This window comes from Chiloscyllium plagiosum, chromosome 22 (assembly GCF_004010195.1).
Source record: "Chiloscyllium plagiosum isolate BGI_BamShark_2017 chromosome 22, ASM401019v2, whole genome shotgun sequence".
NCBI classification, from domain to species: Eukaryota; Metazoa; Chordata; class Chondrichthyes; order Orectolobiformes; family Hemiscylliidae; genus Chiloscyllium; species Chiloscyllium plagiosum.
In genome coordinates, this window is record NC_057731.1 from 15,719,278 (window position 1) to 15,746,899 (window position 27,622).

Below are 27,622 nucleotides of genomic sequence, written 5' to 3' on the forward strand. Positions count from 1 at the left end.
AGATATTTCTTTTTATTTGACATCAAAAGTTTATTAGTTATCCTTAACAAATTTCATCTGCCTATTGTCAGATTTTGCATAAAAGTGCCAACTGAGTAAGTGCACGTTAATTCAATAAGAATCAGTTTGTATTAATTGTACATGTTACCTCAATAAAAGATTAATGGGAAATAACATGGAGTATTGTTCTTCTTGTAATATTAATTAAAAACAGCCTTCATTATAAAATACAGCAATACAAAGTCACGTATGGCCTTCGTTATCATATCCAGATATATTTATGTATTCACTGTTGTTTGAAGAAGTATTTTTCTGATAATGTAACTACATTAAAGTCAGCATTCTTATGTTCCACTTGTGTCGATTATAATATGTTCATATATTTGCGTATTTCCTTTAAAACTTGAAGCAAACAAAAACTCACGGTTATCAGCCAATACAGCAGTGAATGCCCTTGGAGCCTGGATGATGACTTCATTAAATTTCATAAATTTTCCTTTGGCTGTGTCCCATTGAAAAATCTCAGTAAATGAATAGTCATTTCCCAGAATGGCGTATTGCCATTTATTTAATTTAAGAGGCTGCAATACCATGGATCCCCGTGATGGAAATGTCTGTACTTCCACAAACATGGAGACATTCCATTTCATTATTGTGGAGTCACCAAGGAATTTTGTTAAACAAATATATAAATTATCTCTGATTTTAAAATGTTTGACTGCATATACATTATCTGTCTCAGGGATATCAATACGCCAAACAAATTCTTTCCTCCCTTTGTTCCACTGATAGATCACAGGACGTTGGAAAAGACTTATTAAGATTAAATGTGGCTTGTTAGATATTTCAAAGTACTCCACATCTATATCTCTGTACCAATGATGCAATGATTGATGAGAGTAAAATCCATTTCCATTCCATTTATATATTGTAGTCGTCCCACCCTTGGAGCTGTCAGCAATAATGAAAAACCATTCTCCTTCTATTTGAAATGATTCAATGTCATTTGGCTTTCTGATTTTTGAAGTATCTATATCCTGGATTTTAATAAACTTGTTGGCAGAAATATCCCTTTTGTAAATGTGAGAGCCACCGAAAAGCCGGGCAACAACTACAAACAGCTGACCCTCAATGATCAAAGGTTTACAGAATACTGTCGAAGTGCCTGTGTAAAGAACCAAATAAAATCAGAAACAATGCATATAAAGACAGCAATGATATTTTCTACTTTAAGTCAGAGACATTCATACCAGTAATGTTGTCAAAATTCCTGAAAACCATTTCGACATGATCCCATTCAAGGATGCCACAGTTTCCAGCCACAGGTTGGGCAATTGCTACATAAATATCATTCATGTAAGTGAAGCTTTCAATTGACAAGGACTGAAATTTCAAGGTCTGGTAAACAACAAAATCTATGAAAAAGAAAAAGACAAGAATTAAGTATAACTATTCATCACAATTTAATTACTCACACATGAGTGGAGCTAGGTCAGGGAAAATGAGCTTTTCTAGATTTCTGCCCTTAACTTGTTCATTCACTTAAAATATTAAGGACGACTGAAGTTAAACTCTTAAAGAAATAAGTCTTTGTATTGCTGCAACCAACGGGCCCTAAGGGAAGGAACTGTGAGGCATTAGGAAAGCATCAATAGGCACTAGGGAATGAACCACTGGGGGAAAGAAGCTATAGGTATCATACAAAAACTATATAATTGCCGTTACAAACTCCATTCTCTAACCACTGACTCCAGGCCCACTCCTGGCAAACATCTGAGGCTGAACCAAAACATTGTAACCTTTATGTCATACTTGACCTGAGATAAGCATCCAATCACAATTTCACCATCGCTGAGACATCCCATTTGCACAGCTGTTACATTATCGGACTCCAACCCTGCTTCAGGTTAAGTAGCACTGAAACACACACGTTTGTTACCTCCATGTATGACTGTTCCGGTCTGCCCTCCCACATTCTACCATCTGTAATCTTTCAGTCATTCTAAACTGAAGCCCATGTCCCACCTTGTGGCAAGTCACGTCCCTCCCAGAAAACCTTGACATCATTCTTGCTCAACAGTGTTTGATCACACTTATTTTCAATGATCAGAGTTCCAAAGCATTCAGCCATCGTTATTTGACATCTCATAATGATCCATCAAAACCAATGAATGTGAATGGAAATCACACAGCACTTAAACCACATCAATAGCAAATCTTTCCTTAAAGTGGCAAACAGAATTCAACTGAAATCAAAGCAAATCAACTGAAAAGAAACTAAGCTGAAACAAAAGCACCAAACAAGTCCTCAGTTTAGAAGTGTTCAAGCTTGCCAAGCATTTTCAGTAAATCTCAGATATTTTTCTAAATCTGAGCTGTAGTGTCATGAGATGTATGATTGTTTAACCTATTTTACATACTGTACTCCTTATCATAGCAGATGGTGAGCCACAAGTGGTGGAGTTGATAAAGGTCTTCATCTTGTCCTGGGTTGTGTTGCGCTCCAGCTTCAGAATCTCAACCGTTAGGTACTTCAGGAGAGCAGCTGTTAGAGAGGGAGTTTCACATTTTTGATCCAGGTACAGTGAACGAATGGTGACATATTCCCACGTCAGGATGATGAGTAGCTTGGAGGGGAACTTGCAGGTGATGGTGTTCTCATGTATCCATTGCTGTTGCCCTTCCAGATGATAGAGGTCACTCTTTGGAGATGTTGTTGAACCTTGGAGCCCTGGCAAGTTGGTAAGTTACTTGCTTTTGTTTTTCATTACGTATTTTAATGAACTCTTATTTCTCCCAGTGTTCTAGGAGAAAGTGAGGACTGCAGATGCTGGAGGTCAGAGCTGAAAATGTGTTGCTGGAAAAGCGCAGCAGGTCAGGCAGCATCCAAGGAGCAGGAGAATCGACGTTTTGGGCTGAAGAAGGGCTCATGCCCGAAACATCGATTCTCCTGCTCCTTGGATGCTGCTTTACCTGCTGGGCTTTTCCAGCAACACATTTTCAGCCCTTTCTCCCAGTGTTACCATATACATGCTACTGCTTACATTGTTGGCTATTTACATATCACCTTCTCCATCCCTACTCATCTGGTGAAGTGTGCCTCTAAATCTTCCAAGAGTTGGTCATTCTGGAAGAGTCAGTACCTATTGCTTAGTCTGCGATCAAGATTCTTATCAAATTACACCATTTGTTTTCAAATGATGCACTGACATATTTGGGACACCATCAAATACAGAATCAACATTAACATTTTCTGCTAAGGTTTCACTAATAACCCTTATATTGGGAACAATTTAAGCAATGTTCAATTTAAAAAGCTCATTATGGGTTTCAAATTCCTCAGTGGACCCCTCCATGCCTCAGCAATCACCTCCAGCCTTCCCACCTTCTGGATATGTGCACTCTTCCAAATCCAGAGTCTTGCGAATTCCTGATGTTATTTGCTCGAACTTGGATGGCATTGCCTTCAGCTGCTAAGGTCCTACGCTCTGGAATTCCCTCACTGGATCTCAATGTTTCTTTAGCTTTCTTACCTCTTTTAAGACATTTCTGAAGAAAAATATTTCTTGAACCAAACCTATCCCCTAACATCTCCATACAAATTTAGTTGATAATGCATGTTGTAACAATTTACTGCATTGAAGGCCCAACATAAATGCAAATTGTTGGTCTTGGTATTGTCTACCAAAAAAAACCCAACTGCAGTCCTAAAGATGAGAATTTGGTTTAGAAATGCAATATATATGAACAAAATCAAAATAAATCCTAATTTAAAACATAAACATTTGTTTTAAGAATGTTAGACTCTGGAGAGCATAGATGCAGACATGCTTGACTGGGGCCAGGCAGCTGTGAATAACGGACTGCCATCCAAATGGATTACCCACAACTGATGTGTGTGGTTAACCTAACCCGCACCACGATCATAAAAAGCAGGTAAGAGTTTTTAGTCTTAGGTACAGCCCATCTAGAAGAAGATACTGTGAAGATAAAAGTCATGAGAATACAAGAATAAACTTCTTTAGATACTCTTCCACAGTAAATGGCTCAAGAATGTCCTCCCTAGGGTAGAACACAACAGATTTGTAAAGGGTATTGGAATAAAAAGTGAAAACATGCATCATGAAACAACTGTTTTTCCAAAGCAGCCTAACCTAAACGTATGACTAAGTAAAAGTGAGTACTGCAGATGCTGGAGATCAGAGTCAAGATTAGAGTGGTGCTGGAAAAGCACAGCAGGTCAGGCAGCATCCGAGGAGCAGAAAATCAACACTTCAGGCAAAAGCCCTTCATCAGAATATGTAGGACTAGACATGTTTGAACCCCGGGGATAACTCCAAAACAGGTAAGGGCACGAGAATATTTGGGCAAGGTTTAGTCTCATTTGAACAGATGTTTAAAATGAAATTAATTAAAGTTAACAAAGTGAATCAAAATGGAAAAATGAGAACAACAAATTGCTTAATAATATAAATAAAATGCCTGCCTTATCTAGGACCGCAGGAGTGAGGAAAATATGAAAATCAGATTGAAGCGTATTCTGTTGATTAATCGTATGTCACCATTAATAATTATCAGGAAGGCATCAACAACCCAAACAAGCCTGCCTCCCATCAGAAGTCATAATTAGGAGGTGCCGGTGTTGGACTGGGGCGTACAAAGTTAAAAATCACACAACACCAAGTTATAGTCCAACAGGTTTATTTGGAAGCACTAGCTTTGGGAGCGCTGCTCCTTCATCAGGTGGTTGTGAGGAGCAGCGCTCCAAAAGCTAGTGCTTCCAATTAAACCTGTTGGACTATAACCTGGTGTTGTGTGATTTTTAACTTTGTATTCCCATCAGAAGAAATTTCAATGGAAGCCAACCGAAGATATCTGTAGATAGATAGTAGAGGGGAAGCGAATATAAAAGTTCACAATCCATTTTTGACCCAACAACTTTGCCTGAAGTTTGTTAATGTTTGGAGCAGTGGGTAAATCAAAGACGTAAATTCAAAAACCAGCACATCTATGATGTAAATTTTAACTTATTGATTCACCTGCAGTCAGGCAGTCAAATTCTTTCAGTGGAAGGTGGCTTATTTTTGTTTCATTATACTTTCCTGGACTTGCACAATAAATCGGATCAGTTGTTGCGTTGGTGGAAATTAACCATCCTACCAACCATTTCAGTTTGCAATCACAGTGGAAAGAGTTGCCTCTAAGATCTCTGTGAAAAAAAAAATTACTTGGTTACAAATCACACAACTTCCAAAGCACATCAATTGCAAGCACTTATTTTCCTTTAGAACAGTCAAAACGTTTAACTGAAATCATTAGTAATCAACTAAATCAAAAGCTTGATCAGTTGAGAAGTAATTAAATGCTATTTATTTTTATTCGTTCATGGAATGTTGGCATCCCTGGCTGGCCAGTACTTATTACCCAATCATAATTGTCACTTGATCGGGGTGACTTGCTAGGGCCATTTCAGAAGGCAGCACAGCCAGCCTCTTGCTGTGCGTCTGGATTCACATATAGGTAGGCCAGGTAAGGATGGGAGATTTCCATCACAAAAGAACATCAGTGAACATGGTGGATTTTTAAAGAATTGACCTAGTTGACGTTAGGCCAGGTTTAATTCCAGATTTCTACTCAGCTCTACACACCCCCTCAGCTCTCAGCTCCCCTTCATACTTTCTCCCCAACAACTCTCCTCCAATCATTCTTCCCACTTTCCCCTCCTTTTGATATGAACCTCAAAGAATTTGTGCAGGGCTATTGTGACTCCTCTCAGTAATCTGTTGAGTTTTTCATTGCTGGAGATGGTAAGCTGCAAGTGATGGGGTTGATGCAGGTCCCTTTTGTTATCCTAGCTCACATTGTTCACCCAGCTCTCGGATCTCAGCAATGAGGCGCAACAGCAGCCAGGACTGATATTGAGCGAGTTCTAAGTTTTCACGCAGTGATAATGAAATATCCAGTGATGTATATGATTAAGTCAGGGTGCTACTCTAGTCCAAGAAACAACCCTCACCTACCACCCTGTGTCTCCTACCTACCCTGTGTCTCCTACCTTCAAGCCAATTTTGTATCTAATTGGTTATCACCTCCTGGATTCTGTGTGATCTCACCTTGTTAACTAGTCTACCATGTGGAACCTTGTTGAATGCCTAGCTGAAGTTCATACAGATAATGTCTATCATTCCATCTTCATCTATCTTCTTTGTCACTTCTTCAAAAAAACTCAATTAAGTTAGTGAGACAGAATTTCCCATGCACAAAGCTACATTGACTATCCCTAATTGGTACTTGCCTTTCCAAATGCATGTAAATCCTGTCCATCAGACTCCACTCCAACAACATAGCAATCACTGATGTCAGACTCACCAGTCTATAGTTCCCTGACCTTTCCTTACCACCTTTCTTAAATAATGTCACCACATTAGCCAACCTCCAGTATTCGGGACCTCACCCACAGCTAGCAATCATATACATATCTCAGCAAGGGGCCCAGCAATCTCTTCCCTAGCTTCCCATAAAGTTCTGGGATACACCTATTAGGTCCTAGGGATTTATCCACGTTTATGCGTTTTAAAAACCACAGCACCTCCTCATTTGTAATATGGACACTTTTCAAGATATTTGTTTCCCCAAAGTTCTCTAGCTTCCATCTCCCTCTCCACAGTAAATACTGACGTGAAATACTCACCTATCTCCTGTGGTTCTACACATAGATGGCTTTGTTGATCTTGAGGAGACTTTATTCTCTCCCTAGTTACTCTTTTGCCCTTAATGTATTTGTAGAAACTCTTTGAATGCTCCTTAACTTTATTTGCCAACAATTACTCATGTCCCCTTTTTGCCATCCTGTTTTCCCTCTTAAGTATGTTCCTATTGCTCTTATCCTCTTCTAGGGATTCACTTGATTCCTGCTGTGCATAGCTGACATATGCCTCCTTCTTTTTCTTGACCAGCGCCTCAATTTCTCTAGTCACCCAGCATTCTCTCGAGCTACCAGCTTTGACCTTTGCACTAACAGGTACATACTGTCTCTGAACTCTTGTTATCTCATTTTGGAAGCACTTCCATTTTCCAACCATTCAGTTACCTGTGAATAACCTTTCTCAATCAACTTTTGAAAGTTCTTGCCTAATTCCAATTTAGAACTTTAACTTTTACACCAGGTCTATGCTTTTCCATAAGTATTTTAAAACTAATAGAATTATGATCACTGGCCCCCAAAGTGCTCCCCCACTGACACCTCAGTCACTTGCCCTGTCATATTTCCCAAGAGAAGGTGAAGCTAACTGTTTCATACTGCTACTATGCAGGAGTGCTAGCAAGTTAAAAGAAATTCTCATATCACACAAATGAGCAATGTGGTTTATGATATTCGGTGCTGGTGTGATACTAGGTATGTAGGACATATGTCTCAGAGACTGGTGGATCATATCAAACTGTATATCTTTTCAATGATCAAAACAAGCAAGGTCCTAACTATTCCCAACAAATCCATGCTTACAAAATAGTGTCCGTCACAAGATGTCATTCTGTGTTTGGACAAAAGTTGCGAAGGAATCCTGAGTGTGTGACAAATTATGCAGATATCTGGTTTTCCATTGACAGTTTGGCTTCAGTTAGAACACTTGAATGTAATGAAATCTATTTTTGGCAGACAAAAAGAACATGTACACACATTTCTCAGGCTCACGCCTTGACCAATCAAAATCAACCTTCCTGACTTAAAAAAAATGAAACAAAGCTTGGCAGTTAATGGTCAGTCATCTTTAACTGTCATTCTTCATGACATAACTTGCCTTCTCTTTATATTGATACTTATCCTTACTTGTCTTTATTTATTGCTAAAAAGCCCCAATTCTGGAAACATCTTATACATTTTCTCTGTACCTTCGCTATTGCAACTTCCTGTAATGTGGTGCAGAACAGTACATTATATTCTAGCTGCAGTCTAATTAGTATTTAAAGCTGTTCTAGCATAATGTTCATGTTCTTATACTCTACTTATTTTATTTTCAGGCAAAGGTGGACATGTACTCCAAAATTCTTCTGTTTCTCTACATTTCCCACTATCCTAACATTTTTATTAATTTTCTTGTCTTGTTTATCTTCTCAAGGTGTAAAATTTTACATTTTTCTATATTTCATTTGCCACTTTTCTTCACTCCTAATGTATTGATATTTTACTGCTGACTAGAGTCATCTCCCACCATGGCACAGTGGCTCAGAGGTTAGCACTGCTACATCACAGCGCCAGGGACCTGGGTTCGATCCCCGTCTTGGGCAACTGTCAGACAGACTGTCTGTGTGGAGTTTGCACAAAGACCCACATGCACACACAAATTTTGTGGGGTGAATTTGTACTTGCAGAGTTACATTGTACTTTGCTCAAAAACTGCATGCATTCATGTAGAACTCTGAGCTCAAAAACTGCATGAATTTATGTAAAACTCTGTTATCTCACTTTTTAGATTAGAATCAATCTAAACATCATGGCACAGACAGAGAACACAGTGGCACGGTGGCACAGTGGTTAGCACTGCTGCCTCACAGTGCCAGAGACCTGGGTTCAATTCCTGCCTCAGGCGACTGACTGTGTGGAGTTTGCACATTCTCCCCGTGTCTGCGTGGGTTTCCTCCAGGTGCTCCGGTTTCCTCCCACAGTCCAAAGATGTGTAGGTCAGGTGAATGGCTATGCTAAATTGCCCGTAGTGTTAGGTAAGGGGTAAATGTAGGGGTACAGGTGGGTTGCGCTTCGGCGGGTCGGTGTGGACTTGTTGGGCTGAAGGGCCTGTTTCCACAATGTAATGTAATCTAATCTAATCTAAAAACACAGGGGGCCAACACCTTCAACATATTGTCTAGCTATCACCATTGTTAACAGCTAACGCGAGAATGCAACTTTTAAAAGAAAGGTTTTGTGATTTACACATGAAAGAAGTAAAACTATCACTGTATTCTAACAGATGAAAGGCTTAACAGACAATCAATTTTTCAATGTATAATTTCAGTTACATCACACTGTAAATTTTTGCTATAAATTCTATGTTACGATCGAGCCCCCCACTATCACCTGATGAAGGATCGTCGCTCCAAAAGCTAGTGTGCTATAACCTGGTGTTGTGTGATTTTTTAACTTTGTACATCAAACGTATTATCTTCATCAACCCTGCTTGTTACCTCTTCAAAGATTCAAGCAAGTTAATTGCAGTCAACAGTTTAACAGTTAGCAAATAGCAGTAAATCAGCTGTAAATTATTAAATCAACCATTATCATGAACTGGAAGCTTACTGAGTAACTGTAATTTAGATATGGCTAAAAAATTGGATAATAAATTATTTCTGCTAAATCTTAGAGTGTAATCACAGGTTTGGAGTAATTGAGTGCTCCGTAAACCAGGTGGAAAGTTTAGAATTTGGTGACAGCTTGAATTCTGTTGAGGCAGTCAAAGAAGGAAGGGTTACATTTTGCTTTTAGTATTGAAGTCTGTCCAAACTTGAGCCTAGGCTAACAGATTTAAATATTGCTTTGGAGGTGACAACAGTAAACCCTATTGAGAAAAGAACAGCAATAGACATTAAGCAGAGGGAAATACTCAAAAGTCAAGTGTGCAGCGATGCTGTTACGTAGAGGTAAGTGTTTACATTATTGCTTGACATTTTTTGTACTTTTTTTGAATTTTGCAGTTAGGCCTCATTGAAGTCTAGCACTTCAATTAATTTTCTGAGTCCTTAATGCATCTATGCAAAACCTTTGTTTACTGGAGATCTGCAAGTGTCAGGGCTTTATAGATCACTTGTATCTGAGGATTTTCGGTAGCACAACTGAGTCAGAACAAATATATTTACACCTACTGATAAACATATGCAATAAACTCCCCATTATCTTGCATGTATGGAAAATAGGGTTGCTGGTTACTTGAATCTGCTGGTTACATGAGATCTTACAAAAACTCAATAAGGTACACTCAAGTATTCTTTGAATAAGAAAACCTTCAATCTAAATGTCAAAAATCTATAGTAAGCTCTTCATGCATATGATTTTTCTCTCTCAAGAATAAGGCTCCACTTAGTATAGTGATAACATAAAAAAAGACCAATTTTAGCGTATTAATTGAGTAAACTCACTTCAGCAACACATATAATACCTATATACTGGAAGTTTCTTGCTGTACAAAGATTATTTATCTACATCTTACAGCATAAAAAGACGACTCAAAGTATTCTGAAGGGCAAATAACTCGCTTACATATTGGTTAATGATTCCAGGCCTTTGAATAAGTCTTTAGGAAGGGTTTGAAGGTTGTTATTTGCCAAACTTCTGTTGAAAGCAAATAAAAATGAAAGGCAATAATATTAGTAATTAATAATTCTTAAACTTTTACCCCAACAATTTCTCTTTGATACTTATTAAGATGACTCAAGACAGAAAGGAGCATGTATGAATGATACCCTAACCCATCCTGTTTCTCATTCTAATGCTTTAATTTTTTTTTGAAACAGTAGTTGGTATTTTGTTTTTATTGTACACTTGTTTTTTAAAAATATGAAATTTATTACAACTCAGCAACTAATATTTTTAACTTACCTCTCATAAATTCAATATTAAGTAAAACAGGAATCTAGGCCTTCAAATTAACTGGATCCTTAAATTTGAAATGCTAAGTATTACTTCAGCAAAGTTAGACTTACTTTTACCAACTTTGGAACCTAGTTGCGGTGCAGGATTTTATTAGCTATCTTCTTTGTTACTTGTTTAACTGTTTACTTAATAGTCATGTGATCAATAACACCACATTTGGTCACTCAGAATGCAAAGAAGAGGTTCACTGTTATGGTCAAAACCATTTTTGACTAGACACATTCTTAATATTGGATCTTGAAAAGCAGTTTCAAAGTTCTTTAAGTGCATTTATGAACTTTTTAAAAAAGGTTCTTAAAAATAAGCAATTAAAACATTTTTACAAAAATATTCATTATTCAGAACATTTGTAAAAGTATATTACATAACATGGTGCCTCACTGGTTAGCACTGCTGCCTCACAGTGCCAGAACCCAACTTCAATTCCAGCCTGGGTGACTGTGTGAAGTTTTAATATTCTCACTGTGTATGTGGGGTTTCCTTCAAGTGCTCCAGTTTCCTCCCACAATAAATGTAGAGTTACAGGGATAGGCTGGGAGGGTGAGTCTGATTGGGATGCTCTTCAGAGAGTCAGTGTGGAGTTGTTGGCCAACATTGTAGGAATTCTATGTTAACTGTTCAAATGTGACATGACATAAAGTGCACTTTCATTCAGTGTAATAGATTAGGGGTATGTCAGTACAATTGCCATTAAAGGCTATACTTTAAATACGTATTTGCGTTTCATGTCAACATTTTCTGGTGCTTAAGAGAGTTTTACCCTGTTTTCAGTTTCTTGATATGCTATGGCAAAAGGACCTTAGATTGCAACTAAGACTTTAATGAGCTTACATTGATGTTGTTTTCCCCATAAGATGTAAATAACAAGCAACACAGATGTGTACCTGGACCATCAAAAACCATTTCAAGAAACTGTGACACCTTTGACACCTTTTCTGGTTGTGAACAGTGAGTTAATAGTGGTGGAGTTAGTAAGATTTTGAAACAGAGTGCAATGAGACCATCAAGCAGCAAATGCTGAGAGAAGTTCAGGTTGCGAAGTAAACATGTCTAACTCAGACAACTCATTGCTGTAACAAAGTAAGGTTGCTCTTTTTTTGTACAATTATTTTAAAATAAATTGTTCAGATGCTGTATTGTAGCTTTTTGGAGTGAAGCAACTTATTGGACCAAAACAGAACCTAAGTTCGAAGAACTTCACTTATAAAAGACGTGACTATCCAGTTCAAGTCACAAGGGGGTACTATCATGACACTATATATCAAGTACATTGGGTAATCTGAGTCATGTTCTATAAAAGTGAGATTGTTAATTTGATTTAGTGCACATTTCAACATTCAGCTGCCTCCTCATGAGCATTAATCATTATGCAGACACTGCTTAATGGATTTTGTTTAGGATGTTACATACAGTAAATGCAGCAGAAACTATTCTCATCAGTTGAACTTGTACTCAAACTAACGTAGCAGTTCCAAGAGATGATAGTGAGCTGAGTCAGAGGGTATTGATTTCTAATTTACACTTTAATTATACACAGCTTGCAAATCCTACTCTAAATGTTAGATGATTTGCCCATTTGTATTTAAGGTCAAAATCTTAGGATTTTTGTTTTGTTATAATGCAATGAATACATCATTTTTTGACTTCAGAAACATGCTGATATCAGATAAAACATGATCACAGACTGCATATGGTCAGTTGCGAAATAATGCAATTGAATATAAATAAACCAACAGATGACAGTGAATGGATGAATTAGGCAGCAATCGGGGACACTTCATCAGTGAACTGTGCTAACATGGTAATTGCTGTGTCAATTGCATGTGGACATGTGCATGCTGTAGTTGTGATTAACTGCAGCTGGTATTAAATAAAATGGCAATAAGTTGAATCATAAGTGCTCCAGCATAAATCTATGCTAAGCAGAGCATCGAGATACATGAAGAAGCCCCTAAGTAACCTGATATACCTACAACATGCACAATGTCAAATGAGAACAAATTCAAACCTATCAATAAAGTAAATATGAGAAAAATGCATTTACTTTTGATCAAATTTCACAATGGCCTGATCTTGTAATAGTAAAAGGCACTGAAAAAAAAGCTGGGATTTAAGCTCTGGATAAACTCAGTAATATTGTTCTGTTTAGTGTGCTGTCGTCAGATGAGAATAAAATGTCAGCAAGGCAGACAAACATGGTTTCTATTTATCTGTGCTGCAGTGTTAAATCCCAGAGCAACTCTCCAGCCTCTCCAGCTACAGAAACAGGCAGGTGAGAAGGCAGGCATTAATGAGCTCTTCAGGATTATCAGGGTAATATTCTTCCTTTCTTTCTCTGTTGGCACATTTTTGCTGATTCACACATCAAAAATTTGAGAGGTCATCCAGGCTATTTTGTAAGCCTCATACTGTGTGAATAGTGTCCTGACCATATGCAATGCATCTTGACTTCTTGGACTTTCCTGTTACAAGAAATGGCACCTTATCAGGACTAAGCATTCTGGTGTAGACAAAAGCAGGGATACATTTCTTCCATTGATTTTCACAACTACACATTATATATTTAAATATTAAGGAGTGATTTGGTAAAAGAGAGCAAACAGTCCAGTGGTAGCTACATTACAACTGTCTTTTGGTGCAGACTCATTCAGGACATGAGCAAGACCATTTTGCAGCCACTGCTACAGACTTGCCTGTGATTTCACACTCCAGTAAGGCCTAACGCTGCTTCATTTGGCTGGCACAGTCTTATCAAATATGTCTGAGCATTTGGCTAATCTGGAGTCACCAGTCTGGAAATTCACCTTATTACAAGTAACTTTAATGCTACATTTCCTATTCTGCCAGCAGGAAAGACTGACAGCTTCACCACAATCAGTGTTTTGGGTTAGCTGAATTTAACTCATCACAATTTCACTGCAAGTGGGAAAAGATTAGGGCACATATATTGGGAACAGCTTCAACCTGGGAGAGACTGGTATGTTAAAATGAAAGGTAGCCTACACTTAAACTGAGATATTGTGAATAAACCTATGTGGAAGTCAGACCAGCTCCAGCTTCTATCTTTGACAGATGCTCACTTACCAGATTAACAGACTGATCCCTAAATGCTAGATATCTGTCAGCAATCCTCTGCCACACATGCAGTATTATGAGAGCTGTTTTGTTCCATGACATGGCTTAATGTCTTAACCAAAAGCTGGTAGCCTCAACAATGCAGTGCTGCTTCAGTACAAAGTTAAAAATCACACAACACCAGGTTATAGTCCAACAGGTTTAATTGGAAGCACAAACAATCAAGGTATTTTTCAAAGTATAACTTCAGTTACATCACACTGTAAACTTTTGCTATAAATTCTGTGTCTTACAATTGTGTCCTCCACAACCACCTGATGAAGGAGCAGTGCTCCGAAAACTAGTGCTTCCAATTAAACCTTTTGGACTATAACCAGGTGTTGTATGATTTTTTTACTTTGTACACCCCAGTTCCACACTGGCATCTCCAAATCATGAGCGCTTCAGTACTGTACTGAAGACCCAGGCTAAATTATATGCTGAAAATCTGGTTTGGGATTTATACCCAATGACCTGCTGTTTAAGAGATGGGAGTTGCACCAAGGAGACATGTAAATTTTATACACCATAATTTCCGGAAAGCCTTCACAACATATTTTATAAAGAATTACTGGAAAAGATTACGATGTACTGATGAAGGATTGTAATCTAGCAAGGATAGAGTTGCACTAATTTGGGGAGATCAGGAGTGGAGTTACCCTCTAAGGGTAAAAGTCTCATTCCCTACTTGTTTAGTGTGTAGGGTGCCATTTCTGTAAAGGGAGGAAAAGATGTAACCAATACACACTCCCATCCTACCTATTAAATGGACCTGAAGTCATAGGTAGGCTAGACCCATTAAGGATGATAGATTTCCTTCCCTAATGTGCATTGGTTTTAATTATTGTTTAATCACCATTACCAGGACTAGATGTGCATTACAGAACTTTTATTTGATTGTAAAGTTGATGAACTACCATGGTGAGACTTGAATCAATGGATTAGCTTTGGCCTTTGAATGGACATTCCACTATCTCCTACAACTTGCCATTTTCCCTTCACATTCTGCTTCACATGAACACTGTTTGCATTGAACTGCTTATTTAGAGTAAAAACAAATCTATTGTCTAATTTTACAGCCTGCTGCCTCATACCCAGAGGTGGGGACGATGAGAAAGGTAACATTTTTTAGAGTTAGCTTTGTAATTCTATTTTTCTTCAATGTTGATTACTCATGTGTCAGGTATTATTTCATGGTTCTTGCATTATTGTTCACTGTATGCCAACAGATCTGTGTTGTAAATAAGTTATACTAAATAAATGAGGGCACAATGTTCAACAGAAAATAAAACTGGATCAAAGCTCCTTAATTCAATAATTAATATCCTTTCTCTGAAGTCAGTAGCATTAGAAGTAGCAAGTTGATTAATGTAGCCGAAGCAGTTCACTGCTAACTGCTATAGTCAATTTTATGCTAATATATTAGATTTAAGGGCTCAATTAATGCAATTATATATCTACAGATTATTAGGTGAAAGGAAGGAACTATTCAGCACGTTCTCACAACATTGTACATAATTTAATGTAAATTGTTAAGTGAAGGTGAAACATTCACCTAATGATTGCAATGATTATCTAATTACAGTGGTGACCCCAGAATCCGAACGCCCTATTGTTCGAACAACTTGGAATCTGAACAATTATTTTGAGAAAATTTTGCCCTAAAATCTGAACACATTTTCAGAATCCGAATACCACGAACCGTTCAGGTCGCACATTGTTTGTTCAGTTCGTCCCAGGAAGTAGTCGTGAAAGCATCTCTCGTGTGTCCATCACTAGTTTACCTTATGTTTTCACCTTGATTTGTGCTGGTTTTTTAAATTATCATCCTTGTGCATTCACCATGGCACCCAAGAAGAGCAGTGAAGCAAATAAGTGCATTCACCATTAGCACTCCTCACTAAGGTAAATTAAGTTATTTTCATGTTAGTACATTTATTTCTTGCTTTTATTAGAATTACTTGATATTTAGGTCATTTACTCATCTTATTTTACCTTAACCATGTGTATTTGCAGTTAAAAGTGTCTTGAAAATTTTTTTTTGGGGGTCCAGAAACAGATTAATTCACTTTCCATTATTTCTTATGGGGAAAATAGTTTCGGAATCCAAACTTTTCACAATCCGAACAGCCTCCTGGAACGAATTAAAGTCGGATTCCAAGGCACCACTGTATTATAAATATAAGAATCAATGTTACATGGGAAAAGATTTACAAATTAAGTAACAGTAACATACTTACAAATGGGAAACTGTCTTGAGGCCTCGGAAAGCATGCCTTGAAATAGACTGGATTTTATTATTTTCTATAAAACTGGAAAAAAAAAATTGTGTTATACCATTTTGATCACACAAACGATCATACTATTGCAAGATGTCCAATTTCCATTCCAGAAGGAAGATTTAACATCTACTTACAGATATTTCAGATGATCAAGGCCCTTGAATGCATCATCAGCAATTGAATAAAATGTGTTCGAAGTAAACAAACTGTCAAAAGTTAACAATTGATTAAAGTTCATAAAACTGTACACAATTTTAAGCTTAATATCATTCATATTTTCCAAACACATGACGTCTACCAATTAAAAGGGCAGCCATGTGCATGGGAACACCACCACCATCCTCTAAGATACATATTACTTTGACATGGAACTGTACTATCATTCCTTCATTGTCTCAGAATCAAAATCCTTGAACTCCCCTCCCAACAGAACTGTGGGTGTATGTATTCCCAGTTGAACTGCAGAAGTTCAAGAAAGTAGCTCACAATCACCTTCACATGAGTAATTAGGGATGAGCAAAAATTACTGGTCTAGCCAATCCTGTGACAGGCTTTCAAAAAAAATTTATTCTTAGTTCAGAGCTACACCAAGACCAAGTCAAAATGGACAAAACAGTCAATCTTATGAAATATGACAGTGTATCAGTGTTCCCTGACCAAATGTCTGAAACAGCATAAAAATACTGTATGCAAATCTTAAACTTTTTGATGGTATTAATTTGTTTAAATTTTGTGATTGTTGTCCTTGAAACATGTGCATTTTTTATTCACTGAGCCATACACTACTGCAGCAAATGTGAAGCATGTATCCAGATCAGTTAAAACACATTTAGGACCAGCCAGGTAGAATTATCTTCTCTCACCCTCAAGGCATTTCATGCTTATTCATTCAGCTCACATCAAGAGCAGAGTTGAATGGAGCCTAAATTAGCAGCTGTTGCTACTTTTTGGCTTTCCAACTGAAGGTTCAGCATCACTAGATCCATTGTACACTTCCAGTCTACAATGCTTTCTTTGATATTGACTAGAATCTAGAAATTGTAGCATTATACATTTTTGTGCAAGAACAACATTATTTGCATCAAAACATTAAAATCAAATTTGCATATCCAAACTATTTGATGTAAACGTTGTTTGACCCCAATAAAATTAAATTTAAAGTATCTCCACTATTGATCAAATCCATAAGTCTTAAGAAATCTCAGAACAACTGGATGAATAGCATGTGAAATGTATGAGTGATGTGATTACAAATTAATGTGAATGTCTTGATGGCATGGGTTCATTAAAGTTACCTACATTTCAATTATTCCATTGCTAAAACATTGAGCAGAATCTCCCAAGCACTTTAACAGAGGGCATTGGTAATGCGATTGGGAAAATAAGGTGACGTTGGAAGAAATAAGATTCTTGATCTTGAGAGCAAAACATCTCATTTACCAACTGAGTTGTTGAACACTGGGCAGGAATGTAATAGTGAGCAGCAAGAGGCCTATTTGCATGTATTAGCATTTCAGTATTATTTGAATCTCAAATTATTTATACATAGTTTCACTTTTCCCATCTAATAGAAACTAGATGGTGACAATTCCCAAAATGCTAATCAGAGCAGGTATCTGGCAATTTCAGCTTGCTGCATGCTCCTCTGGGTCTCCATCTTGAAAAGCAGTCAATAGATGGCAGCAGAGTAAGATGCTCCCACTGGAGTTCCTCTGCTCCGCCCTTTTTCTTCTCTCTTTTCTCCTAATCTGTGTTTTTTTTCAACTTTTGACTTGGACTTACTCAGAGGGAGACTCCGGACCAGAGGCTGGCGCTGACAAGCCCCGGGGCGGAGGCTGTTGTGGGGAAGCGAGCCCAGAGAAGACGCCATCGTGGGGAAGTGAGTTCCAGAGTGGAGCCCGTCTTGGGGATGTGAATCCCGGGGCAGAGGCAGTCGCAGGGAAGTGAGTTTTAGATTCCCTACAACGTGGAAACAGGCCCTTCGGCCCAACCAGTCCACACCAACCCTCTGAAGAGTAACCCAGTCAGACCCATTTCCCTCTGACTAATGCACCTGACACTATGGGCAATTTAGCGTGGCCAATTCACCTAACCTGCACATCTTTGGACTGTGGGAGGAAACCGGAGCACTCGGAGGAAACCCACACAGACACGGGGAGAATGTGCAAACTCTATACAGACAGTCGCCCGAGGCTGGAATCGAATCTGGGACACTAGAGCTGTGAGGCAGCAGTACTAACCCAGAGAAAACTTACCTTTAAGCAGCTGAGAACAGGCTGGAGGCCTGGAACAGAGCAGGTACAATTGCTGGACTGGGCTCTGGCATGGGCACCCCTTTGGTGAGCTGCTGCAATGTAATCTTTATTTGCAAATTGCTTATCCACTTGTAATGTCATACTGGAAAGAATCATACTGGACTCCAAACATGAATTCTGCTTCTTTCTCCACAGTTGCTGCCAGACTTGCTGAGTTTCTCCAGTATTTTCTGTTTAATTTCAGATCTCCAGCATTTGCAGTAGTATGTTTTTACGAGCTTGTCATAGTTATCAGCACTGATCAGTCAATGGGGGGACATGTTGCTGTTTGTCCTTGTACCATGTGAATCTCACACCTACACCCTGAGCCAGTGATGTACATAGCAAATACATTGCTTCAACACTAACCAAATAGCCATGGCTCAATGTCAATAGGGAGTAATCCTTAGTCAATTCAAGGAAAGCAGCCTTTATTCAGGGAGTCCAGACTCAGTAAGTCAATGGCAGTGTTGGCTACCAGTCCAGGGGCTTGGACAGAGTCAAGTGGCTGCTTGTTGTGATCATGGTCAGGAATCCATATCACCACAGTCCAGGGAGTGGGTCACAGTCAGTAATATGGAACCAGATCAATCAGTCCAGGCCCTCACAGCAATCAGTCAAGGAATTGCACGCAGTTCAGTAATGGGGCTGGTTAGACATCAGATGGGGCTGTACATCCCAGTCAGTCAAGTGGGTGAACCATGGTCAGTCCTGAAGTTCTGCCCACTAAATGTCAAGTGTACAGGTTATCAAGGGGCACTGCTGCAGTAGAGAAGCTGGGGAACTCAACTGCAAGAACTGGAGGCAGCATGTTGGGATGCAGAGGGGAGAACAAATGTAAAGGGAGCAAAATCATCAAATAATGGAGGGTGGAGTGGGATGTAGGGTGGAGAGACAATTGAGCATAGAAGAGGTAGGGCTAATGTGGAAGGAGATTCTTAAAATATCTACACAACCTTGGCTTCAATTGAGGGACAGTGTATTACTATGCCCAACACGATGGTGTGGTATGCCTGGGGCTCAGGGGTAAAGTAGGGAAATGAAGAGTTAAATAAATGGGTTGGATGAGAATGTGGGGAATATCAAAGCTTTTGGGGTTAACAAGGGGTAGTATGAGAGGTTGGGGGAATCACCTAAACGGAGAGGCTGAGTCTGTGATTCACTCTGTGAAGTAGACCACTCTATCTTCATCCAAATAGCAAGTGCACAAAGGCGTTGAAGATGGCTACTGCCACACTTGGAGTAGGTGAGGTTTGTGTTTCATTCTGTGCGGGAGGGGGCTGCACTTTCATGTGATATGAGGCTCTTCAAAGGGCAACAGTATTAAACAGACACACACAGTACAGGTGAAAGACATCTGCGATCACAAAATGCTGCACAGAACAACTTCGGTTATCCAAATATCAATAATCTGAATTTCGGATTATCCAAACATGATCTCAAAGTGCTGTAAATGCTTTCCTTGTTAACAATCAGATCAGTTATCCGAACAAAATACTCCCCGTCTGTCTCGTTCAGATAATCGAGGTTGTTCTGCATATGCAACGTACACACTGACCCACTGTATAGAGTATAATCCTTACCCCAGGCACTCTGTACGATACAAAACAACATTACAAATTAATCCAACCAAAGGCTATTGTGCATAAACATTGTTGCTGCCTGGAAAGATTCAACCTAGTTGCCAAAACAGCAACCGCTTCCAAGGTCCTGAGCCTTCACATAGCACAGGAGCTGCTCACTTGACACCTTGGACAATAAAACATCATGTACCACTAAGGATGACTTGTGTCAGATACTCTTGTAGTTGCAGCTAAAACAAAGTTCATTCATACAGCTGATGATGAAAAGTGAACATATATTTACAGATGTGGGAGCATAGTTACAATGACTTTTCATTCACGCCACCTATATCTCCTCAGGTCGTCGTCTTCTTTTTTCTACCACTACATTTTGTTACAAACCAGGGTCTGCAGCTGGGATAGATGGAGCCTGCCCTAACATGGAGCCTGCTGACTTGAGAGCGTTAGTCAGGTGGTCCTGGGCATTTGTGGCCCAGATATATTTAGGTGAATTGCCCAGAGGCATGAACCCTACTTGACTTGAACTCCCAGAAGATGAGGGTCGAAGGCAGTGTGGCGGGTAGAAGTCCTGGCTCACACCGCAGTGTCCTGAAATGAGACTTCTGGGGTTAGGGGACACTTTATGTGGCTTCACCTCCTGCTGGTGCCTATTGGCACCACCTTGGTAATTGTGGAAGTGAGCTAGAGACCCCTTCTTTCCTGTAGCCTTCTTAGAGCAATGAAGTGCATATATCCAGCACATACTGAGAATGCTGGACCTGGCACTCCATGGCAGCCACCAGCTGTCCGTGAAGGCAGTCAGTTGTTTGCATGCCAGAGGGTGCAAACTAAACCAACTAACTCCTGAAGAAGATGACTTGTGCAGCTGTCCTCTTGACTGCTAAGATTATGCTAATGCTGCTTATACCTGCAAGAGACAAAAGAGGAAATGCATCATAGAAAAGGGGAAAGAAGTTCAGGCATGTTGAGTACATTCACTGTGACAGTAGTGAAACAGCAGCAAACAATGTACAATGATTCTTACTTAGCTGCTGGGATATGGAGGTTTTTGGCATCACCATAGGAAAAGTCGCAGTCCTCACCAACTAGGGCAAGGATCCTCTCTTCATATGTGGTGCAGAGACAAACGTTGAGCACCTTGCTACCTATCATTGCTGTTTCTGCCCTACTGTGGGCCATTTTCTCATGAAATGAGGCAAAGAGAGGGATTGAGTGAAACAAAAGTGCTTGGCTTAGCTTGTAGTACTAGTATAGGTAGGGGATAAAGTGCGAGGTGTTCAGAGTGAGTGAGTAGGCCATGAAGAGGGCATGCAGCGTTAATAGCACAGAAGAACTGGAGGGGGGCAGTGATTGAAGGAAGATGCTGCATAAAATAGTGAAGGTGGTACACCATGAGTTTTGATAGGAAGTAGGTGCAGTTATAAAGATAAAGTGTAAGGTAACAGATAGAAGATGGTTATACTTACCCTCAGGGAGCGCAGAAGGTCGCTGATCTTTTTACAGCATTGCTGGGCATTCCTCTGGACAATGGAAATTGCACTGATCCAGGTGGAAGGTTGGACCAAGCTAACAGGGTCTGGTGGCATGGTCTCCTCTGCCAGTAAGCCCTTCTCTGCACCACTCCATCCACTAGAATCTCTATGTTCCTGTCAGCAAATCTGAGTACCAACTTGCCTCTGTCAGCCATCCTAAGGACAATGCTTCAGATAAATGAATCAAGCACAGCAGCACCAGACTGACAGCACTGGATATCCCAGGACTTCTGGCAGGGGTGTGTATTTCTGGCGAGAGGACGAGCTGGAGACCAAACAAGCATGATGCATAGGTAATAAGGAAAATTTCACAGAATAGTGTGAGAAATCTCACTCGGGTTCACAAAGCAAAACCCTTGATGATAATAACCATAGCAGACACTTGGTGGATTTCTGGTAAATGTTCTGCATATCAAGATGGCTAAATACAATAAATTGTGAAGAATTTATTTCATACAATTAGCATTAATGCCACACCTTTAACTCAGAATATGTCTGAAGGTGCTTGATAGAATAATAATAATAATAGAAAGATAGATGTAGACATTAAGATGGAGGTATGGGAATGATGCAAGAGAAAAGCCTACAAAATCCTTATAATTTATCAACAGTTACAATCAATGTCTTCAGGAAACATACAGCGGTTGAAATATAATGACAAGCAGTTGACATTCACTGGTGCTCACTGGCTAATAAATATCATAAACAGACTAGTGCGACTTCAGTAGCTCCAAAGTGGCTGGATCATGAAAAAGAAGACAGGAGGCAGGACACAAGATATGTGCTGTGTTCCTCAAACCCTGGCTGGTACACCAACCGCTAAATAACATTCAATTGTAAGCAAACAGTGGACAATTCATTTGTACTTCTATAGATGCAGATGTAAACTGATGACAGTGTTTGATGTAAGTTTGCTCACTGAGCTGGAAGGTTCATTTTGTCACCATACTGGGTAACATCATCAGTGAGCCTCCGGTGAAGCACTTGTATTATGACCGCCTTTCTATTTATGTGTTCAGGTTTCCTTGGGTTGGTGATGTCATTTCCTGTGGTGATGTAATTTCCTGTTCTTTTTCTCAGAGGGTGGTAAATGGGGTCCAAATCAATGTGTTTGTGATAGAGTTCTGGTTGGAATGCCGTGCTTCTGGGAATTCTCGTGCATGTCTCTGTTTGGCTTGTCCTCGGATGAATGTGTTGTCCCAGTCAAAGGGGTATCCTTCCACATCTGTATGTAAGGATACTAGTGATTGTGGATCATATATTTTTGTGGCTAGTTAATGTTCATGCATCATGGTGGCTAGTTTTTTGCCTGTTTGTCCAATGGAGTGTTTGTTACAGTTCTTGCAAGATATTTTGTAAATGATGTGCATTTTGTTTGATATCTGTACAGGATCTTTCAAGTTCATCAGCTGCTGTTTTAGTGTGTTGGTGGGTTTGTGGGCTACCATGACACCAAGAAGTCTGAGTAGTCCAGCAGTCATTTTTGAGATGTCTTTGATGTAGGGGAGAGTGGCTAGGGTTTCTGGACGAGTTTTGTCTGCTTGTTTGGATTTGTTGCTCAGAAATCGGCAGATTGTGTTCATTGGATGCCCATTCTTTTTTAATACACTGTATAAGTGACTTTCCTCTCCTCTTTTATAGTTCCTCTGTGCTGCAGTGTGTGGTGGCTCATTGAAATAATGATGCACTGGGGTTAGTAGGTGTGTGTGTATAATTCTGTACTTAAATATTTATGTACATGTCTACAGATTGGCTCTTATTCGATCCCTCAATGTGTATTCAGAAATTATGAACATGGTAACCCAGTGATAAGTGGAACCTAAAAATAATTTTCAAACTGAAATCCATTGTGGAAAACAGCAGAAAACATGTGTGTACTATGAGGCTATGATTCCACTTGGATGCCCTCAGAGACTGAGCCATATGACTACTGGAAAAACAAAGAGGTTGTGTAAGCATAGATCATTTTCGATCAAAGAGGAAACAGTATTGTTGAAAAATGTAAACAATCTGTATGTAGTTTGAAAAACAGATGCCCATCAATTGGATAATAATGAAGGCTTGGACCTTCTACTAGACTTGTTGGATGAAACCTAGAAAAAAGATGATCTGTTAAACGCTCATGTGTTTTATGATGTAAATTCTGAGGAAAATAAGTTGTAGATCACAGGCAGGATAGTGATAACATGGGTCATCAAAGCACTTAACAGAGCTATCACACACAAAGGTCAATTGTCCAGTGTGTCCTCAGATGACATATGTTCCAGAGAGATGCAACAATTGGGGGACTATTAGAAAAATGATACTAAGAAGTTTAAAACAAAAGCAGAAATTGCTGGAAAATCCTCTGTAAGTCTGGCAAAGAACTGCAGATGCTGGAATTCAGAAATTGCTGGAAAATCTCAGCAGGCTTGACAGCATCTATGCAGAAAAAATAGGTTGACATATGCTGCCACAGATGCTGCCAGGCCTGCTGAGATTTTCCAGCAATTTCTGAATTCCAGCATCCGCAGTTCTTTGTTTTTTTTCTAGGAACTTAAAACATCAATTAAATATTTAGAATGATGTGAAAGTGTGACAAGAGTGGAGAGTAAAAATGCTCAGTGTAAGGATTGGTCCAGAACTCACTCTTGAGTCAAAAATGATCTTTTAGTGGAAAAAAAATCTCCAGTAGTGTGAATCTCAAATACTGTAGGCATAATCCAAACAAATATGGAAGTGCAGATAGAAGAGGTGATTAAACAGATCAATGAACTGAAGAAACAGAATAGTTTCAGAACAGAACGATAAGTCTTCCTTGCAAACATGAAGTGCTGGAAGTAAACTAATAAAAGAGTCAAAACAAAATTAATTAAACAGTTGGAGAGAGTTGGGAGTTCATTCAGAGGTACCATACAAGTGGATTTGTACTGATAAAATCATTGCAGATGGGATTTCTGAAGCATTACAACGGTAATTACACTTCAAAAAGGACTTCATTGGTGTAAAGTGCCTTAAGATAACTGGCAGTCATAAAAAGCAATATATCAATGTAATATGAGGTGCTTGGAATTTTGAAGAGCTACTAAATGACACAGACGTTAGCATGGACTCTCCCACAGTTGGTAAAGTGATCTCAAAAATCCTTTTTGATCATTCGTATCAAACAACATAAAAGTGACATTTCTGACAGGCCATACTTTTCAAGAAGTGTTGCTGTTTCTGCAGGAATTGGCAGCGGGTCCAGAAGGAAATCTAAGGAACCATACAAATATCATTGTGTAAAGGAGTTAGTTGGCTTAGTTTGCTGGACAGTTTGTTTGCGAAGCAGAATGATGCAGACAGCAAGGGTTCAATTCCCCCATCAACAGATATTACCATGAAGGAGTCTCCATCCCAAACTCCCCCCTCACCAGAGGCATGGTGAACCTCAGGTTAAACCACACAAGTTATCTCTTTCTCTAATGAGAGAGCAGTCTTATGGTCTGATAGGACTATGGCGACTTTACCTTTAATCTCAATGATGCCAAGGTATGGTATTGTATAGTGAGAGCTTTTTGCAGAAAATAGACTGTGTTCAACTAACAGCAAATTCTGAAATATTTTGTTGCTATCATAAAATGAAATCTTTCAGGCATTTCCATAATGCATGCTGATGATTTCTTATAGGATGGTACTGCAAAATCTGAGAAATTAAAAAGTATAGAATGTAGAATTGGAAATCAGGTTTGTAAGGCTTTTACATATATCAGTTTAGCTTTTAAGTAGCAATCCTTTGGAATAACTTTAAATAACAATTACCATTCTTTTAGAGAATGCTGAAATACTGACTCTTGTGGAGGCATAGATATGAAATTCTGAAACAAAAACATAAATTGCTGGAGAAACTCAGCAGGTCTGGCAGCATCTGTAGAGAGAAAGCAGAGATAATGTTTCAAATCCAGTGATCTTCTTCAGAACTGCTATTAATCAACAAGTGAGATTCTGCGCAATGGATGGACCCAAAGGAGAAGATGTATTGAGTGGGATACTATTTGTTGTGCAATAATCTACACTGTATGAAAAGTGAGAGCGAAGAAAGGTTCAGATTAACATTGCTGGCTTGAAACAAATGCTGGGTAGAGAAAATAAATGATTAAATTGGGTGGAGGCGGATCATCAGCGCCCTGTTTTACAAAAATAAATTTATGCACCAATAAATTGTTAAGGGTCTGAGAAAGGGCTGTTTGCAACATTATGTTGTTTGTAGAACATAAAGGTTTTTCATTCAATTTATTTTGAATTGTTGGTTTTTCATATAAAGTTTCATTTTTATTTCAAGAGGGACAGGAATCTGTTAATTGCCTATTTATTATTAGTGAGTAGTCAGGCATTAGCTGGAGATTCCCTTGTGCCCCTTGAAATAGACAGACTGACATTGGTCGTTATTATGGAAGGTAACACTTGTAATGACTCTAAATAAATATTGTAAAGATTAGCTTCGGTTCTATTCTCCATCAATAGGGATTCTGGAACATTAACAGTTACTCTACAACTAGATTCTTGATTGCTGTATCTAAGATGTAGCTTCCATGCTTGTCCATATTTCCCCTGAAACTCTTCCACCACCTCTGTCCCTCTCTCCACCACACACAAAACAATAGACAATAGGTGCAGGAGTAGGCCATTCTGCCCTTCGAGCCAGCACCACCATTCATTATGATCATGGCTGATCATCCTCAATCAGTATTCTGTTCCTGCCTTATCCCCATAACCCTTGATTCCATTATCCTTAAGAGCTCTATCCAACTCTTTCTTGAAAGTATCCAGAGACTTGGCCTCCACAGCCTTCTGGGGCAGAGCATTCCATACACCCACCACTCTCTGGGTGAAGAAGTTTCTCCTCAACTCTGTTCTAAGTGGCCTACCCCTTATTTTTAAACTGTGTCTCTGGTTTGGGACTCACCCATCAGCAGAAACATGCTTCTTGCCTCCAGTGTCCAATCCTTTAATAATCTTATATTAAAGATTATTAAAACCTTCACAAAGAGAAAGTGTTTCACAAATAATAGGCAGCAATTGATTATTCACTGGACTCTGCTCTTATCACATCTCTGACATTTCCAGAAAATCACAAGAACTTCACTGAGTAAACAGCAAACCTCACATTATCCATTGGGTCTGTACAATGCTGACAGCAAAGCATTTAGTAGCATTATCAGATCCTAAGTAATAATAGTAAAACAATCTAGCCCCAGCCTTCAGCACTAGTATCTCTTTTTGCAGCAATGCTAAACAGTTATCAGATAATCAATTCTTATTCCCAAAAAAACACAATAATTCATTGCTGAATGACAGCAGAAAATGCAAAATAAGCATGATCTCACAGAAGCTGGAGGGACTTTATATTCACAAAGCTTCTTTCTGGAATTTCACTGAAACCAGACTTCATGAATGACCTGAAAACAAAATGTACTTGCATGAATCAAAACAAACTAGGATATTCAGCAACAAGTAAATCTCACTCGACTGGTCCATATTAGCTTAAAACAAAATTTGACATAATATTAAACAAAGTTGAATTTGAAAATTGCAATATTGATTACTTTCATTGATTTAAAATAACTCTTGATTGTAATGACATACATTGTTTTATAAAGAAAATAACTATCAGTATACTTGATGTTTCTTCCAAACAAATAATATCCAACACCAAAACAGTCCATTTACTGCATGATAATTACATGCTTAGATACGTAAACATATACATATTGGTAAGCTTTTTTACATTCAGATTATAACAAAATACATTGTTCTGGACATAGTACTTACAAATGAGCTACCTCTGGGGGAAATCTCTGAGGAATCGATTTTCTGTTGTCACATTGGGCAGTTTCTTCAGTACATATACAACTTTCAGGACATTTTACTGGTCTTCGCGCACATATTTTTAAAAAAAACAGACTCAGTATCCAAAAGAGAGTGAATCTTATTGCGGATTTCCTAGCACTTCCCATAATGAATCCACTCAGCACAGTAACGCTGCCAATTTTTTCTGAACATAAACAATTCTTGATGTTTTTTTATTTCTTGCTTTCTGGAAAAAACAACTCTTCCTTTGAATGTTTTGATCAAACTGTAGTGGTTACAAAATTCAGTCAGCACACACTAAATTCATGTTAACTCTCTCTCCATTGTTATGATGCTTGAATTATGC

The 27,622-nt window shown here is 38.8% G+C and overlaps 1 protein-coding gene across 1 annotated transcript; it reads right to left on the bottom strand.

Moving 5' to 3' along the window:
• lgi1b (leucine-rich, glioma inactivated 1b) lies at nt 1–27,622 on the bottom strand. The gene is made up of 8 exons (XM_043712465.1): nt 27,238–27,622; nt 26,793–26,864; nt 16,173–16,244; nt 15,997–16,068; nt 10,250–10,321; nt 5,040–5,209; nt 1,251–1,415; nt 1–1,165 (listed from the first exon to the last, which is right to left on the bottom strand). Exons 1-8 carry the CDS (start codon nt 27,420–27,422, stop codon nt 345–347), a joined length of 1,629 nt encoding a protein of 542 aa, XP_043568400.1. The 5' UTR covers nt 27,423–27,622; the 3' UTR covers nt 1–344.

Coding starts and splice junctions, on each gene's coding strand:
- lgi1b (XM_043712465.1), bottom strand. CDS start 27,422: ATGGGAAGTGCTAGGAAATCCGCAATAAGATTCACTCTCTTTTGGATA. Junction 26,865..27,237: donor CCCCCAGAGGTAGCTCATTT/GTAAGTACTATG, acceptor TTTTGTTTTCAG/GTCATTCATGAAGTCTGGTT. Junction 16,245..26,792: donor ATAAAGTCCCTCCAGCTTCT/GTGAGATCATGC, acceptor AACTTTTGACAG/TTTGTTTACTTCGAACACAT.